The following is a 15,789-nucleotide window of genomic DNA, read 5'->3' as shown; positions in this document are numbered from 1 at the left end:
CACCAGCTTGGGTCACATAAATGAAGAAATGAAACACTCATGATGTAGCAGTGACACGGAACTTGTTACAAAGCGGGCATTTAGTGATGCTTTACTCTGACTTTGCAACTGTAGCCCCCCGAGTGTATGTTTTGAAATGTATAAGAAATGTCCGAAATGCACACAGGCCTCCCGTCATGAAACAACATAAAACACCTTCCACATTTATTAGTACCTCAGATAAAGATGTGCAAAAAGCCTTAGAAAATACCCATCTTTCCAAATACTCTCCTCACTGTCTGTGTATTTTCACTCTGGATGCACATATTAGCAAGTCTGGTTGAGATGTTACTTTTTAAAATAGTTTCTCCTTTTGTGAAGATCAACACACTTCTGTGTTACGTAAATGACATATTCACTCGTCTTTCCCATTTTGAAGAGCGGCGAAGAGAGAATAGAGTCACTTTGTGTCTGTTCATGTTACACAAGATATCATAGTTAGTTGTAAGACTTGCAAAGCTCTGATCAGTTTTAAAATGCTATGGTATGAATAAACAAAAATACTGAAAGTACATTTAAAGTTTCACACATCTTCACTGGATGTGGCAATAAATGTGGAAAATCCTGCCCTTGGAGAGGTCCAACTAGTAGCCATGTTGGATGCTTCTTTTATGCAGGTAGCGTCCAACATGGCTGCTAGTTGTATACAGTTCCTACATATATAACACATACAATATGGGGGTGAGGGACCTTTCAAAATGTCTGTCACTAAATTTTTTTACTTCTGATTCAGCTTTGATTTAGGTATTTGAAATTGGGGGCTTTTATTTTGAAAGGATTTTTTTCTGAACTCCTCTTGAAATAAAGCAATCTAGTAAAGAATCACACAACCGATTGCCACGTGGGTTGCAACCTGCAACAAAGAGCTCACTCACTCATTAACCAGGGTCATAGTAAAGAGCTGTTCTACGAGAAAGTGCAATTTAGTGACCAAGTGCAATATAATGGATTTTTCTAATGTTTTTTTTTTTTTTTTTTTAAATACAATTAAAATATTTCATCTGGAAAGTGTTGCAGTGTGGTGCTGTCACATACTGAATGCCTGAATGCAAGTTTGTCTTTTACCCCGAATCAGTGTCCTGATTCCTTCCTATTCAGGTCATAGCTCCAGGTAGCCACGTCTAAGCCTACCGATGGGAAAATTCAAAGCGTGTACTAGTTTTGCGCAGACAAAATACTGATTCCCTGCAAGGATTCCCCCAGACATACTACATTTTGATGTATCATTGGCCTAGTGAAGCAAGAAGGACAGCTCAACGCTTAAATCTGTTACAAATGAAAACCAAAGGATGTTCCCTTTAAGACGGCAATAAGAAAGACGGATAGTCTAAACAATACGAGAAAGTTGTGCCGTGAAGAGCTACAGTGCATTTCCAGAAAGCTAATTTGTGCAGCTGCAAAGCTATATACTTGTGACAGTACGTCTCTGAGCAAGCCTCATGAAAACGTCTATGGATATCCTGACAACACAAGTGTCCAAATGCAGAGAATCTCACCTCAGCTCTTAGCACAAACCAAACCTATATTCACAACATGTAGTCGTAGCTCACTTGGTCCCTGGATAAGTAATCATTCTCTACCTTGTATTACATCCTCACACCCCTTCCTGTAACCTTGAATTGTAATACATTCACTTTCTTTTAGCTAATGCTCTTTTGAAGCATTGAGCTTAAACTGTTTCAACAAATTGGGACCTTGTTAACTTAAAACCCGTTTTATTGTCAATTCCTCGCCAAACAAAAAGGGAGTAGAAATTACAGAAGAACGTTGGCCTCACACATGGGACTCAGAGCACTGCAAGGACAAAAGTCATGTGATCTGCCATGGCCAGCTGTCCTAAATGGGCAGCCTCTGTTCGTTTACATGACAGCATTTGCTCCAAGTGTCCCATGCAGCCATAACAGGTGCATCACAGACTGACACCAAAGGATGCGTTTGACCTCTAATGAAGATGGGTTGTAAAGATTGTAGGAGACTTTTGGTGTGTATAATTAAAATGTTATGCATTTCATAGTGACTTCCAAAACACTTAATTTCTCCTTGAATGTTTTCCGATTTCATCACAATATTACCAAAGAACCAATATTTTGAGGATAATTAACTTTTTTTTTTTTTTTTAATAAAAAGGAACAATGTACAGCTTCAACATAAATCTCACCCTGTGATCCATGGTACCAGATTATATTTTATATGAGCAAATTCACAAAAATCCCTTGAGAGATTTTAGCTGTAGTGTATCGTCGTGAAGTAAGAGGAAAATGACACTTGGATTTTTAAATGTCCCACTTTTAGAAATCAGAAAGGCTTGATGTACATTTATATTCAGCATTAATATTTATATTCAAATTCACTCAGGTGGAAGAATGAGTCAAGAGAACAAATATAGGTTGTACACTCAACAATAAAACTACGACCCTTATAGAAGAGCAGAGGTAGAATGTCATGTAAAGTTTGGCACAAGTCAGATATTGCACAACTAACAGGATGGGCAAGGGGAACACCGATCAGATAAGTTCCCAATATTTTAGTAACGCCAGAGGAGCTGCAGAAATCAGCAGCACAGTGTGGACACACGTGGAAGAAATCCTGAATTTGTACTTTTGACCGAGGAGCAAAATAGTGTGTCTGGAGCAAAACAAGCAGTGCAAATTAACCTGAACACTCCTTCCTTACCTGGAAATATGGTGGCGTCAACAACATACTGAGGGGATGCTCTTCTTCCGCAAGGAGATTATGCTGATGGGAAGATGCATTGTGCTAAACAAGAACAAACGCAAGCTGCAAAATACTGAACTCAAATTCAAGGGGAAGCATTTAAACCTGAATCCAACTGACGATTTGTGATACACAAGAAGACTTTTTTTTAGAAATACTCTCCGTCTAATCCAACTGAGTTTAAGCTGTCATATATACATACACACATCAATGTGTGACCACTTCACCACTACTGTGGGGCTTAGGCTATATTCACATTTTCAGTCTTTTGTGCTGCAAGTGAAATGGAGCTGGACCATGACAAGGGCTTAGCAGTCGGGCTGCCTCCCCACTCTCTTCAAATGTGATTAGTCTTCAATAGAGAGAAGAGACACAACCTTCAAGTCTTGGAGGGGAGCAGCAGTTCCAGTCCATCAAACTGACTGACCCCATCCAGCATCTATCCGCAGTCTCTGTCACCACTGCTGTGACTCTCTTTCGTTCCCTCCAGGATATTGCTTTAGTCTTTGTTTTAACAGTGTCTTCTTTCATTTTCCAACTTTTTCGTCTTTGCTCTTTTTCTTTTTAAAGTTGTTCCACTTTCTTACCAATATTTTACATTTCACATCATTATACGTAGCATTCTCCATATTTGACAGAACTTCATTCGAACAAATAAAAAAAATAATAATGTAATTAAAAATATATATTGAGACGTGAAACTTTTTCCACATTGAAAAACATTAGTTCCAATCTTTTTTTTTTTTTTAATTAATGTTCTTTAAAGTTATTATTGGTAATTGTTCCCTTACCTGCTGTAGAAAGGGGTTATATAACTATGTTGGCAAGGTAACTAAATCCTGGACTGGTTAAAGACCAGATGAACAACATCTTCAGTTTAAAGCATGAGACGGTTCTAATACATCCGCGTCGGCTGCATCCATCCCGCTGTGCGTCATCAGTGCATTCTAGCTCTGCTAAGATCTTTTGTATTTTGCATTAATTCTAAGAAACATCAAATATAGTATTTTCCTGACCTCGTGACGATTGTATGAGTCATATACAATACGTTTTAGTTTTCATAGCTTGTTAGTCTCCATCTCTCAAAGGATTTATTTCATTTTTCAAGAAACACACTGTGATTTCTTTCTACTTTAAGTAAAATCCCTCTAAAAGAAAAACGTACAGCAGCCGTTTTAATGTGACAATAATCCAGTGAAAAACAAGGAAAAAAGTCATGATAAATAAAAAGCCGTAATAACCCAGTTGACTATGTGTAAACTCTAAAACAAGGACCTTGTTGAAGATTTCCCCCATTATGAGCTTACCCCTGGAATTGTAGGATCTGTTTAATGAGAAACAAGGTGCAGATGTCTGAGTACAACTTGCTAACAAAAGTTACAAAGGATCAAAAATATTGTAAAAAGGTATCAGCCAGTAGAAGGTACAAAGAGATTAGTACGGACTAAGAAGTTAGGTTAAAAAACAGAATTTAATTCTTCAGAGAAAAATCGGCCAAGCTAAAATTCCCCCCCTTATGAAGTAAGAGAATGTCCTACAGTCTGATGGGAAAAAATAAAATAAAATTCAACCATAATTCCAATAGGAATACTTGATATAAAAGGAACACAGCACATCCCCAACAGAATATCAGCATCTGAGGTTATTTTTCTTCAGCTGGATTTGAGACATTGGGTGTTGCAAGATATATGTATCATGTAAAATAGAAAAAGCTTTGAAATGATTTGTCATGGCCTGTACTTTGCATCACAAAAAACTTGAAAGATTTGTGAAATCTTTCAAGTTTCTGTGCATACATATCCATTAATGAGAGGGAAGACAACTCTGAGTCTCACAGTTCAAACAGGAAGAAATCAATGGCAAAGGCAAAATTTTACTTTTTCAGTGTTTGCTCTGTCGCATCACTTGATCATAAATACTTTTTTCAAGTTAACCACAGATCACAGAAAAATACTGTTGATGTTTTTATTAAGAAAAGTTAGCAGAAAATTGCTTTGAAATCAATGCTTAATATTTATCTCTATTTCTCAGGTTTATTTCATGTACGCTGGACTGGGTCAGCTTGAAAAAACATAACAGCGGCTGAAATCAAGCACAAACAGTGAAGCTGAAAGGCTTTCTCTGAATGATTTCTGTTTTAATGTTGGTGTCTCCCCCCTCTTTCTCCACAGTGATGACACAATGCAACCTAACTGGCTGTCCAGCCTGCGGTTGCTAAAAGAGAAGTCCAACTGTTTGGTTCCTCTTTTAGAACCGTACAGTTATTACAGTTTACTTCTAATGTTCTGAAAGTCCTCGTGTTGCAGCGCAACACGAGTTTACTGAAGCAAGAACTGACAAATATTACTGTCACGTTTAAAAATTCCTGAAAATAATTACACATACATATCTTTTAGTAAACTTTTCATAAATACAGTTCATAAAAATGTTTTATGCGTCCCTGCAGGCAATAATATAAATATCCCAGTTTATGTTTCTCTTGATGTCGAGGGTCTTTCTAAGATCAGTGCCTTCTGGGTGGTGTTACGGACAGTCTTGAGGAAAACCATGAGATTCGAGCCGCCAGTTCCAGTGGTGTTGAGGGCAGTACCCGCTCCTCTGAGAGGGCAGCCCATGGCTCTGGCACGGTTACCAGGCACAGTGACGTACTTGGCCACAGTGTTAAGATGATAGCTCCGTAAATCCACCAGAGCAGAGACGCAGGAGTTGTAGGCCTGGCAGAGGTCAGAGTCGGAGCAAGTCGTAATGAAATCTCGTAGCGACGGACAGACAGACAGAGTTTCAATCAGCTGACGATGTGCAGGGGGCATGTAATCTCTCATGCGTGTCAGGAAGGCTCCTAGATAGGATAAATCAATGAGAAAAAAAAAACAACAGCAGAGAGGAAGCAGAATAAAAATAACAACCTGTTCTGGAAAGGTTTCTCACCTGGGATATCTACTGACTTCACAAAAGGCAACCGTAGTTCACGGAGGGTATCTAAGCAGGTTAAAGGTCAATAGAAATGCGTCTTTACCTGTCTCGCCCTCATGTTGAATGCATAGCAAAGCATCAAAGCACTGAATGGCTGAGCTCTGCGCTGCACTTCCACCTGACAGCAAAACCGGCTCGTTGCTAACGCCTTCGTACAGGAGCCCTCTTGGAAGCATGGGGTTATCTCGCCACCTAAAAAGTATTTGAAAAGTCCAGATCCAGCTTACTCAACACAAGTTCTTCTTCTAATAACAAAGTGAGATCAAAAGGAAATATCTAATAAGATCTGGATCATTAATATCTCAGGTAGATGGGACATTGGGACAGCTGCAAAAACTCACCCTGAGACAAAAATCCTCAATGTTCCATGAAATGCGTTTGCCTCGACATGATCTGGATCGAGCACAAATCAAAGTTATTTTAATTAACCTCGATTTTACCGTTAAATTACAAAATCATATTGATGTAGCTTTAACTGAAAATTACTATGCATGAGTTGGAATGTTTCCTTCATCTTCTTCAGAGACTGTGTTACTTTGATTAGGCCTTTCTGTATGCCGATTAGGTCGGAGATTTTCACGGCGTGCATCACTTCCAGGGATCCCTGGTTAGAGTTGAGAGTTCAGAAATGAACTGCTAAGTTATGAGAGACAATAACACAGAGACTGCAACAGAATAAAACACAGAAGGGAAAAGATGAAACTGAAACCAGATTTTACATTCACTGTTTATGAAAACACAACAGAGACCACTTTTTTTTTTCTTCTTTCCTCAGTCAGATGTTTCGATACACTAAAACGAATACACCTTTAAACCATCTCAGAAAATGCAGACGGTAATGTAATAACTTTTTTTAAAGTTTCAGTTGTTATCACATTTGAGTTTTACTGAGGCAAACCTATGGATGTACTTTGATTCAAAACCTCAAATACACGCATATCTTTTGTGACATCATGGGAAAACTGAAGAAATGAACCAAGAAATCTAGAGGACGGTTGTGTATCAACCTCAGAACAGAAACAAAAGATCTTGTGAAGACGGTGGTTAAAGTCAGAAAGAGAGCGGCATTGTCTAAAAACAAGCCCAGTGCTCACAGGTACTAAAATGCCATTGAGTGAGGAAGAACTCATTACTGCAAAAGTGAAAAACCTTTATTTTAGGTGACATGTGGTGAGGTTTGATCAAAACTAAAAGTAAAGTGTTGGCCACAAGATCTGTCGCTACATTTAGGGGAAAAAGGAAGAAGCTTGTAAACGTGAGAATGACATCGTAACACTGAGGTTGGCAGCATCGTAATGTGACTGCAGCACCTTCAGAAAACCTAGGATGGTCTTCAAAACCTGACTCTGTTACACCAGTTCTGTCAAGAGGAATGGGACAAAATTCCAGCAACCTGTGGTTAGAAACTCATGGAAGGAAACCTAAAACATTAGAACCAAACATAAAAAAAAAAAAAAGTATCTACAAAATTCTCCAAACATTCTGGTTTTTGCAAATAATTTTGATAAGGCTAACTAACCTAAAAATGAAAAAAAAAACTAATTTATTATCAAAGAAGCGACAAAAATTGTTATTGTTCTTCAATACAGTGTATTAAAATACTCGACTTCAACTGCAAATGGTTTGGGGCTCATGTGGGAAAAAGGAAGTCTGATTGAAAAACCACTGACCGTTATGCCTGAACTGGCAGCCATCTCCACCAGCAACGACACCATAAAAAACCCTCTGCAAGTCTCCCCTCCAGGAAAGGAAAATATTAAGTCCATGTTCCTGTGTTTAGAAAAAATTGTCATGTAACTACCCACATGAAATGATCACCAAACAAAAATGCAACGTGGATGATGCAAGAAAATGTTTTAGACTTACCCAATTTCCATATCCCTAAAACAAAAGTGAGACATCAGTGGAACATTTGTTTCAGGAAGACTTTTGGTATTTGAGCAAATGCTAGTAGGGATGTCCCAACGTGATCCCAAGTAACGGCTCTGAAACCCCGTCAAGACATTTCTAAAGGATCGTTATCAACCATTGCCTATATGCATGTGCTGAGCTTCCAAATGCAAAATCCTAGTTCCTGCAATTTCTTTTTCAGCTCAAACCTGGGTTTTCTGCTTCTCTTTCCTCGCCTTTTGCAAAGACATTCAGAGAGAAAGAAAGATGCAGAGAATAAGAGAGAGAGAGAAAGAGAAAGAGAGGCTAAAGTGAATTCCTGACATCTATGTTATGTGACCTACTCTGCCTGCTACAGCCAGCTCGTATTGTATAGCTGAGACATATACTATTGGTTTCATTTCATAAAAAACTTTACTGTAGTTTTTGTCTTGCCATTTTTATAACTTAGATGAATAGGTCTGCTGATGCCTAGTCCTAATTGACTTTGATCGATGTTTGGGACAAAAAGTTCCAGTTGGGACACCCCTGATTATTATAATGAAGGTTCCTAGTGTACACATGTGAGGTCAAACGTGTAAGAATAAAAAAATAAAAAAAATAAAAAGATACTACTCACCCTGTGGGATCCTTTAATTTCCAGTTGGCTAAAACTGAATCTGCATAGGTCAGAATGGGTGGAAGGCCGATCCTGCGAGATATTAGCCAGTAAGGCCAGGCCAGGGCTTTGGGAAGAATCTGCCAAGCAATCAGTATACTAAAGTTCAGTCAAAAGGCTAACTTACAAAACAGCATGCTTCTGAGGAACGCAGTTAGCTCCTTTCACTCGGTTCACAACCAATCAATAAAAAAGATATCCAATCAGCAGACTGGGTTGTTCCAGCAGGACGAATCTGACCCTGATGACTCCTTTGATTTTTTTTTTTCTTTTTTTCTCACCAACTATGACCCGAGCGAAGTTTTTTCACTTTTACTCTTAAATGTTACACATTTTCCCACAGAGCTTTATTGAAATTTGGTATTTATCTTCCAACATTATTTCAGTTCTTGATATTCCTGACCTATTTTGTGAAGAAATCCTCATCTTTATAACTTGTAATGCTTTCACTTTGAAAAAAAATAGTTCACTTTTTGGCTTTTTGAGAAGCTCCAATAAAACACCATCAAGAAAATTTGTCCAAAACAATAATCCACACTGCATGAAACAGTGAATTTTTAAAAACTATCACCAAATTTCATGTTTTGACTTCAGCATTTACCTTATTAAGGCGATCCTGATAAGAGGCCCTGTGGATATTTTAGCTTGGATATAAATGTGAGGCTGGTGGCCGTGCTTTACCCTCCCATGTCACCAGTAAACAAATCATAGCTTTTCCACTATCTTTCTCGAGTGCAGTGGTGCTTTACCTGTGCAGGCTCATGTTGTCCCTCCTGCCATACATATCCCATACTGATGAACCCCAGGGCAAGATGGGCCAGCCGGAGCTCCCGATGGTTACTTAAATGATGGGGACTCAAAATTGGCATCTGAATGGAGATTAGATTCACCTGTAGTTACTTTCTGGTGACAGTAAACACTGTATTCATTGCTTGCTGGAGCTTGGGGGTGTCAGGGTGGGGGGATGAAAATGAATCTGACTGTGCAATTTCTTAATTCTTATTGCAACAGACTTCCACGCTCTTACCTTATGAACGACATCTCGCAGTTTACGTGACTCAATCAGATGTGTCAGGTTATTTGCCAAGTCCAGCCACACCCGATAATAATCTGGAAGGTGAGTCTGGAAGATGATAAGAATAAAATTAGATATTCATTGATTTTCCTTTGTTTGGGATTGTATTTGTTGAAGATGTTCATGTAGATCATCACTTCACGTCTGCTGTGGAGAAATAAAAGAAAATCAGCTAACTAAGAGACGAGGGAGGAGAGATGTTATTAGAAGATAAGCTGTTATTTTGTCTTTGGGAAGGAAATACAACTTTTTTCTTTTGCAAGATAACGTGGTAAAAACCAGCCTCTTGTTCCACCCTTTGCTGTGTTCTGTCTCTGGACCCTGAGCTATAGAGAAATGATTGTTTCCTGGACTTTGATTTGGCCATTCTAGTGCTTGATAAGCTTTGATCTGACTCTTCTAGCTCTGGTGCTATGATTACAGTCCTGTTGCAAGCTGAGCTCAGTCTCAAGTCTTTTGAAGCCTGCAACAAGTTTTTCTTCTATGACCCTCCTGTGTTTGGCTCCACATCCTCAACAACACAACGACTCTTCTACAATCCCTCTCTCTGTAGAAGAAAAGCCTAAACCCACCATAGCCTAGTGCCACCACCACAAAAGGCATGGTACCTTCAGGGTTATGTGCATTATAAGTTTGTCACCTTAAATGCCTTTTTGTAGTTAGATCAATAAGTTCAATCTCACCGAAGCACAGTTTGGTACAAGTTTACTTTGATCCCTAAACGGCTTGTGGCAAATTTTAAATAGTACTGATTAGTTGCTTCTCTGATTTATTAATTCTTTGCCTGTTGGTTTAGCTGGATGGTCATGTCTTAGTAGGTTTGCAGGTGTGCCAAAATGATACACAGGTAAACTCTTTTTGCTAATATGGTGATTTTTGAAAAATATTTGAATGCATATATATATTTTTAGAGCTGTCATTGTAAAGGGAAATATAAGTGCAAGTCACATTCTTCAGGTTTTTCAATGTAAAAAAAGAATATATATATATATATATATATATATATATATATATATATATATGAATGGTTTCTTTTCACTTGACAATTATGCACTATTTGTTGTTGGTTGATGTAAAATCCCAGCAAGATATATTGAATCTTTGTGGTTATGAGTATGTTGGTTAAGTACTGCAGTCTTTTAAATGTCTTAGAGGACAGAGGCAAAAACAAAAATCTGACAGACCTTTGATCATTTTTTTTTTAAATGAACTTATTTTTGTACATTACTGCACAGTCACAGTCATGTGAAAGGCTCAACAAAGGCTAGAAACAACAGGCTTCCATCAAATCAATAACCTTCCTTAACGTTACACAAGCCAAGTCAAACTTATCTGTTTCAGTCTGCAGGGATTGCGTGTGCTGCTGACCAAACATTTAGACTGAGGAGACAGAAGGAATATTTGGGCTCAAAATTTAATAAAACATAACCCTGCTCCTACATAACGGATAATATCGTTATTCTTAGGGCATTTGTTGAATGCCTGCCATTTTAGAAAAGAAAAGATGACAAGAAATATTACCAGTGGCTCTTCAAGGATAAATCCGAGCTCTTCAGATATATCAAATGCATCAAAGTCCGCCTGCAGTGTTTCTCTGTAGTTTGTCTCCATATGCTCTACCCTGAACTCCACCGAAGCAGTTTGGCTTTGAAGGAAAACTCCCTCCGTGTGTGTGTCTGACTCAAAGACAGCAATTGTTTAAACTTGCTCTGAGCTTGCTTCCACTACCTTTGTCACATCCCTTTTTATTGCACTCTCTGTAACTCAAAGAGCCAATCAGATTTCTCGTGCAGAAATGTCAGGGGTTCACAGAGCAAAAAAAAAAAAAAAGAAAAAAAAAGAAGCAGAAACTGTGTTTTGTGTTGTCTGCATAATACCTTCCTATTTTGCAGCAGCTGGTGGGAGCAGCAGATGGAAGAACAACAACTGCAGAGAAATAGGTGAAATATTTTAGCTCACGTGTGAAACTCAAAGCTTGGGGGGGGAGGGGTTTAGGGCTTTATTTAACTTTAAGGAGTAAAGTCGAGTGCAGAGGCAGCTATTTATTGGGGCCTGCCATAAGCAATGCATGGAAGCAGGTCAGTCACTGCCTCCATGCATTGCATGGCAGGCACCTATTGTTCTACACCCAATAGAATGTCTCTTTATTGGGGCCTGCCATAAGCAATGCATAGGGAGAGCAGTGACTGACCTGCAAAGCAGATCAGTCACTGCCTCCATGCATTGCATGGCAGGCACCTATTGTTCTACACCCAATAGAATGTCTCTTTATTATAGCTTATTTATTATTCTTCCACTACCGTTAATGCGGCTCGTACCGCTGCGTGCCCACCAACAAAAGTGGTATCAAAACGAGCGGCTCGATCCCGGCATTGGAGCTATTACTTTTAGTGGGATTCTGAGATAAAATGACGACATAAATTAAAAAAAACGAAAAAACTTTAATCTGAGGAACTCGCAGCATCACTAAGATTTCTCTCTGAAACACACACACAGGACAGTGGAGGTCTGACTCCAAAACTCTCTTTAACTCCCCCTCACAGGCACAAAAAGCGGCCTATTGATCTCAAAGTTGGTCATGACATAGATACACATGCCTGCTCCTGTAAAATGTTTTCAAAATTTACCTAGGGCTTATGGTTTTTTGTCAGGGCCCTGAGACCGACGCTGGGTGTCTCACAAGTATAGAAACCAGGGAGAGAGCCAGCCCAGGTGCAGATAATTAATTACCATAGCAACGGGTCCTAGACAGAGGCAGTGAGTAATCTCACAGCGCTGAATCAGATCTCACAATGCATTGTGGGAATAATACATATTTCCTGTGACTTTTCATGTTTTGCTTACATAAAATTATTATTTGTCTGAATTTTTGAGTGTAAATTAAAATCTTTACTATGAAAATTTAAATTGTTTTTAGAAATTAACTATTACCAACTTTCTTCATGTTTTTTATTTTGGACCATGAGTGAGAACCACATGTGCGAAGCTTATAGTCGTCGGTCTCGATTTTCAATGGTGACACATAAATCATGATATACTTGACAATATTCACAGCTACTGTGTGCTAGTGTTGGGTTAAGTATGTCAGACCTGCTTATTTCTATTTTTCATGACAAATTTGAAACGCTGGGTTTAAAGGGATGGGCACAGGTGGCAGGCCCCTTAAAATTTCTGCAGGAATTTTCTAGTTTATATTTTAACAGTTTGTTAATGAGTTTTAAAAATACATTCTGCCACAACTGACCCTTTGAGGACGTTCATGATATTGATATGGCCCAAAATGAAAATGAGTTTGACACCTCTCTTTTAGATTTTAAAGTTAACAAAAAGGTGTACCATATGTGTATTTGTGTTTGGTGATTATGCTGGAGTCAGAGTGTGACTTAACTACCGGGACTGACCATTCTGTTATTTCTTTGATTATGTTTACGAGTCATAGCAATTTTGCTAAAAGGTTAAAGAAAACATAAAGTAAACTTTCCAAATCAGTTTCACTTGGAATTCAAATCCATCTCAACAAGACAATAAAGGGCCTAGAGTTATAAATATAAAGTAATCTGTGTAAAAGTTTATCCTAATGTCTAAGGAAGTCAGGATTTCTATTGATCTGTGGGAATTGTTTGCATTTCAGTCAACATTTTTTCAAAGATTACTGAATTGCTTAAAGGTCATCTTTTAACCTAACACAGTTGCTATGGAAATTCTTAAAGGGGTAGAAGAAATCTGTTAAGAAATGAGAAAGATCGAACTTTGTCTTTAAATGTTTTCTTTCGAAGGCCGGAAGCGTTCAAGGCTCTGTCACTGAAAGACAAACAAGCAGACCAGAGCCCAGAAGTACAGCTGCACACAATTCTTATAAATCCTTAGTTAAAACCACATCCTGTCTTGACACACACACACACACGCACACACACATATATGTATCGGAAAGAACCTTACTTGCACTCTGTGGTCATCACCTATATTATCTGATCTTTGAAATCCACCTACTTCTGGCACTATGTGCCTAAAACCTGCTTAGATACAGACTTACAAAAGGAAATAAAACAGACACATCTATAAAAATAACAGTGCAGACAGATATGCTAATTTTTCCACTTCACAGTCCTGCAGAGATAACTGTTACTCTGGGTTTTAGACAAAACAGCTTTCTATTTTTTAAGCACAGAGCTGTCAGAGCATTTTCATTTTACATAGCTGGTGTTTTCAACTCTAAACTCATGGTAGATTTTTAGATCGCCGCCAAACGTTTATTTCTGATTAAAATCAAAACCACATGCTAAACATTTTACTTTTATTTCTGAAAATGTTGCAAAGACAAAATTACATGAAAATCAGCTAATAATTATGAACATTAATTCATAATTAATGGATCAATACTTTGTGCTGCAGGCTCTCTAAGAACTTCGCAGAAGACGATAACTTTCGCACTTTCTCAGACAGCAAATTATCACAGAATTCAGATCACCTTTAAATTTAATCTTTTTTTTTTTTAATTCAGTAGAATTATACAATAATTGCCTTCAATGAAAATATAAACCTGGCCATGAAAGAGTTATTTTATCTGCTATGTTAGTTTCCTGACCTTTTCAGTCTCTTATTAAAGCAATGTGCTTTGGAAGATAATAATAGAAGTCACTTTTCCTTGTCTGATTAATGTGATAAGCCTGCAGGTTTCTGGCTCTTATTGGCTGATCAGGTTCTTCTGATGTTTCCCCGTGATGAATGCACGATGATTCAGTCATACAGAACCATTGAAGCTACGTATGTGCTCTGCCGCATCGACTCAGATCCAGAACCGATCATCATTTCCAGATTCAGTTGATGATTTTGAGTTTTTTTTTGTTGTTGTTGTTGAAAGCTTTGATTATTTTTTGTCCTCTACAACTTGAAAGTGTGCTAACAACATACTTTCTTTAATGTGTATATATTTTTCTTTCTTGCCCATCCCAGTATCCATTTCAAAGTGAGGAAGCACAGGAACATCCAATGAAATGAGCCAGAACTGAAACTGAGACTCAGTTTCATTTCAGTTTGAACAGGGATTTTTGTTTCAAGACCTTAGTGAGTCGACTTAACTCTGAAAATGCACTTAATTCTCGACTGAGTTGATTAACAGTTGCTAGTGGTTTGTTTTATAATTTTATCTGCTTACCTGTTTCACGCCATTAATAAGTCATATGACAAAAAATAAGCAGTATATAAAAACAAAAAGCATATAAGAATTATCCAAACCAATCTGGAAAGCTCCATTTGAAAAATAAGAAATTTATCTTTTTTTTAAGTCATGCTTTCATTGTGTTAAGCAAATTTTTTTAAAGGCTGACATCATTTTCACAAACCATGTTCACACCCATCCCTGTGGTTTCCAGAAATCATGTGAACAGAACTCAGCTGACAGCATACAACAGATGAAGAAAATCATAAAAAGCACCATATCCTGCCGAGGGTTAAAGCAATTCAAGAAAACAAAAATACCACAATGACTCACATCCACCAGTCAAGAAAGGGTTACAAAACTGTTTCCAAGGCTTTGGCACTCTAGTGAACTTGAGTGAGAGACGGGCTTATAATACTGAACTCAGGTTCCATGTAATTCCCTTTAATTAAATGGTGAGTCTTCCAAGTTGTTGCTGGCCGACCATAAGTACTGCAAAAAGTGCATCAAAATCTATCTAAAAGCACTGCAGCCTTCACTTGTCCCTATTAAAGGCAATATTCATGATTCAAAAATAACAAAAACAGACTGGTCATTGAGTGCTGCCAGTAATCTTTCAAAGCATTTAGTGCCCCAAAAACAATAGGAAAACCCAGTAGGTGAGGTAGACAAGAAATCAGGATGAAAACTGGGAGTGTCAAAATTAATTTCAAGACCACTAACCAAGTCATCAGGCAGAGAGACAGTAAATTTACTCAAGCAAGGAGAGAAGTAGATAAATTGCCAAGCGAGACTTGAAATCAGGAACAATGTGCACTTCTTCATGGGGGAAGGTTGGCTCAGAGAGCAGAAAAAGGTTTGTTAATTTGAACAAGACTTGAGTCACAAATCCCTCTCTTGCTGCCATCTTTCATTTCTTGTTTCATGTTCACTGTCTGACACCCCCCAATTGGATTACTTTCTCTCCCACGTTGACATTGTCTGGAGGCAAAAAGACTAGTTTCCAACTGGCACATGTACCAATGAGAATTTCCTCACTGTTCCAGCGAGTGCTATTTGTGGTTGGGTTTGTATAGGAATGAGATTATCAGCTTGTGGAAAGTATTTAACATTTTCTATATTTGATGCCCTTAGCCAAAAAGCACAGACTATATAAGCCCCTTGCTAATCCTCTTTTGTGTTTTTTTTTTTTTTTTTTTTTTTGTGCATATTTACAGTGACTTCACAGATATAAAGAACAATTTCATGTTTAGTTAATTTTTTTTTTTTCTGTGAACGAAT

General features: G+C 38.0%; 1 protein-coding gene across 1 annotated transcript; it reads right to left on the bottom strand.

Annotated features, from left to right (window-relative positions):
• Positions 1 to 4,064: 4,064 nt before the first annotated feature.
• On the bottom strand, positions 4,065 to 11,400 carry LOC106914144 (indoleamine 2,3-dioxygenase 2-like). Its single transcript, XM_014980760.2, has 10 exons — positions 10,872 to 11,400; positions 9,303 to 9,398; positions 9,025 to 9,144; positions 8,237 to 8,355; positions 7,594 to 7,608; positions 7,398 to 7,497; positions 6,214 to 6,331; positions 6,069 to 6,120; positions 5,771 to 5,919; positions 4,065 to 5,593 (listed from the first exon to the last, which is right to left on the bottom strand). Exons 1-10 carry the CDS (start codon positions 10,959 to 10,961, stop codon positions 5,223 to 5,225), a joined length of 1,230 nt encoding a protein of 409 aa, XP_014836246.1. The 5' UTR covers positions 10,962 to 11,400; the 3' UTR covers positions 4,065 to 5,222.
• Positions 11,401 to 15,789: the final 4,389 nt, after the last annotated feature.

The sequence above is a fragment of the Poecilia mexicana genome, unplaced genomic scaffold (assembly GCF_051168715.1).
Source record: "Poecilia mexicana isolate PSO_F unplaced genomic scaffold, ASM5116871v1 scaffold_15, whole genome shotgun sequence".
In the NCBI taxonomy this organism is placed as follows: Eukaryota; Metazoa; Chordata; class Actinopteri; order Cyprinodontiformes; family Poeciliidae; genus Poecilia; species Poecilia mexicana.
Note: the sequence above shows the minus strand (reverse complement) of the source record. Positions and strands in the feature narration are given on the sequence as shown.

What these genes read in the sequence shown, in the direction of transcription:
- LOC106914144 (XM_014980760.2), bottom strand. Translation starts at nt 10,961, where the DNA reads ATGGAGACAAACTACAGAGAAACACTGCAGGCGGACTTTGATGCATTT. An exon ending in CTGCCAGTTCAGGCATAACG is followed by an intron (nt 6,332 to 7,397) that starts GTCAGTGGTTTT and finishes AACTCTAACCAG; the next exon opens with GGATCCCTGGAAGTGATGCA. An exon ending in AACATTCCAACTCATGCATA is followed by an intron (nt 6,121 to 6,213) that starts GTAATTTTCAGT and finishes TGCTCGATCCAG; the next exon opens with ATCATGTCGAGGCAAACGCA.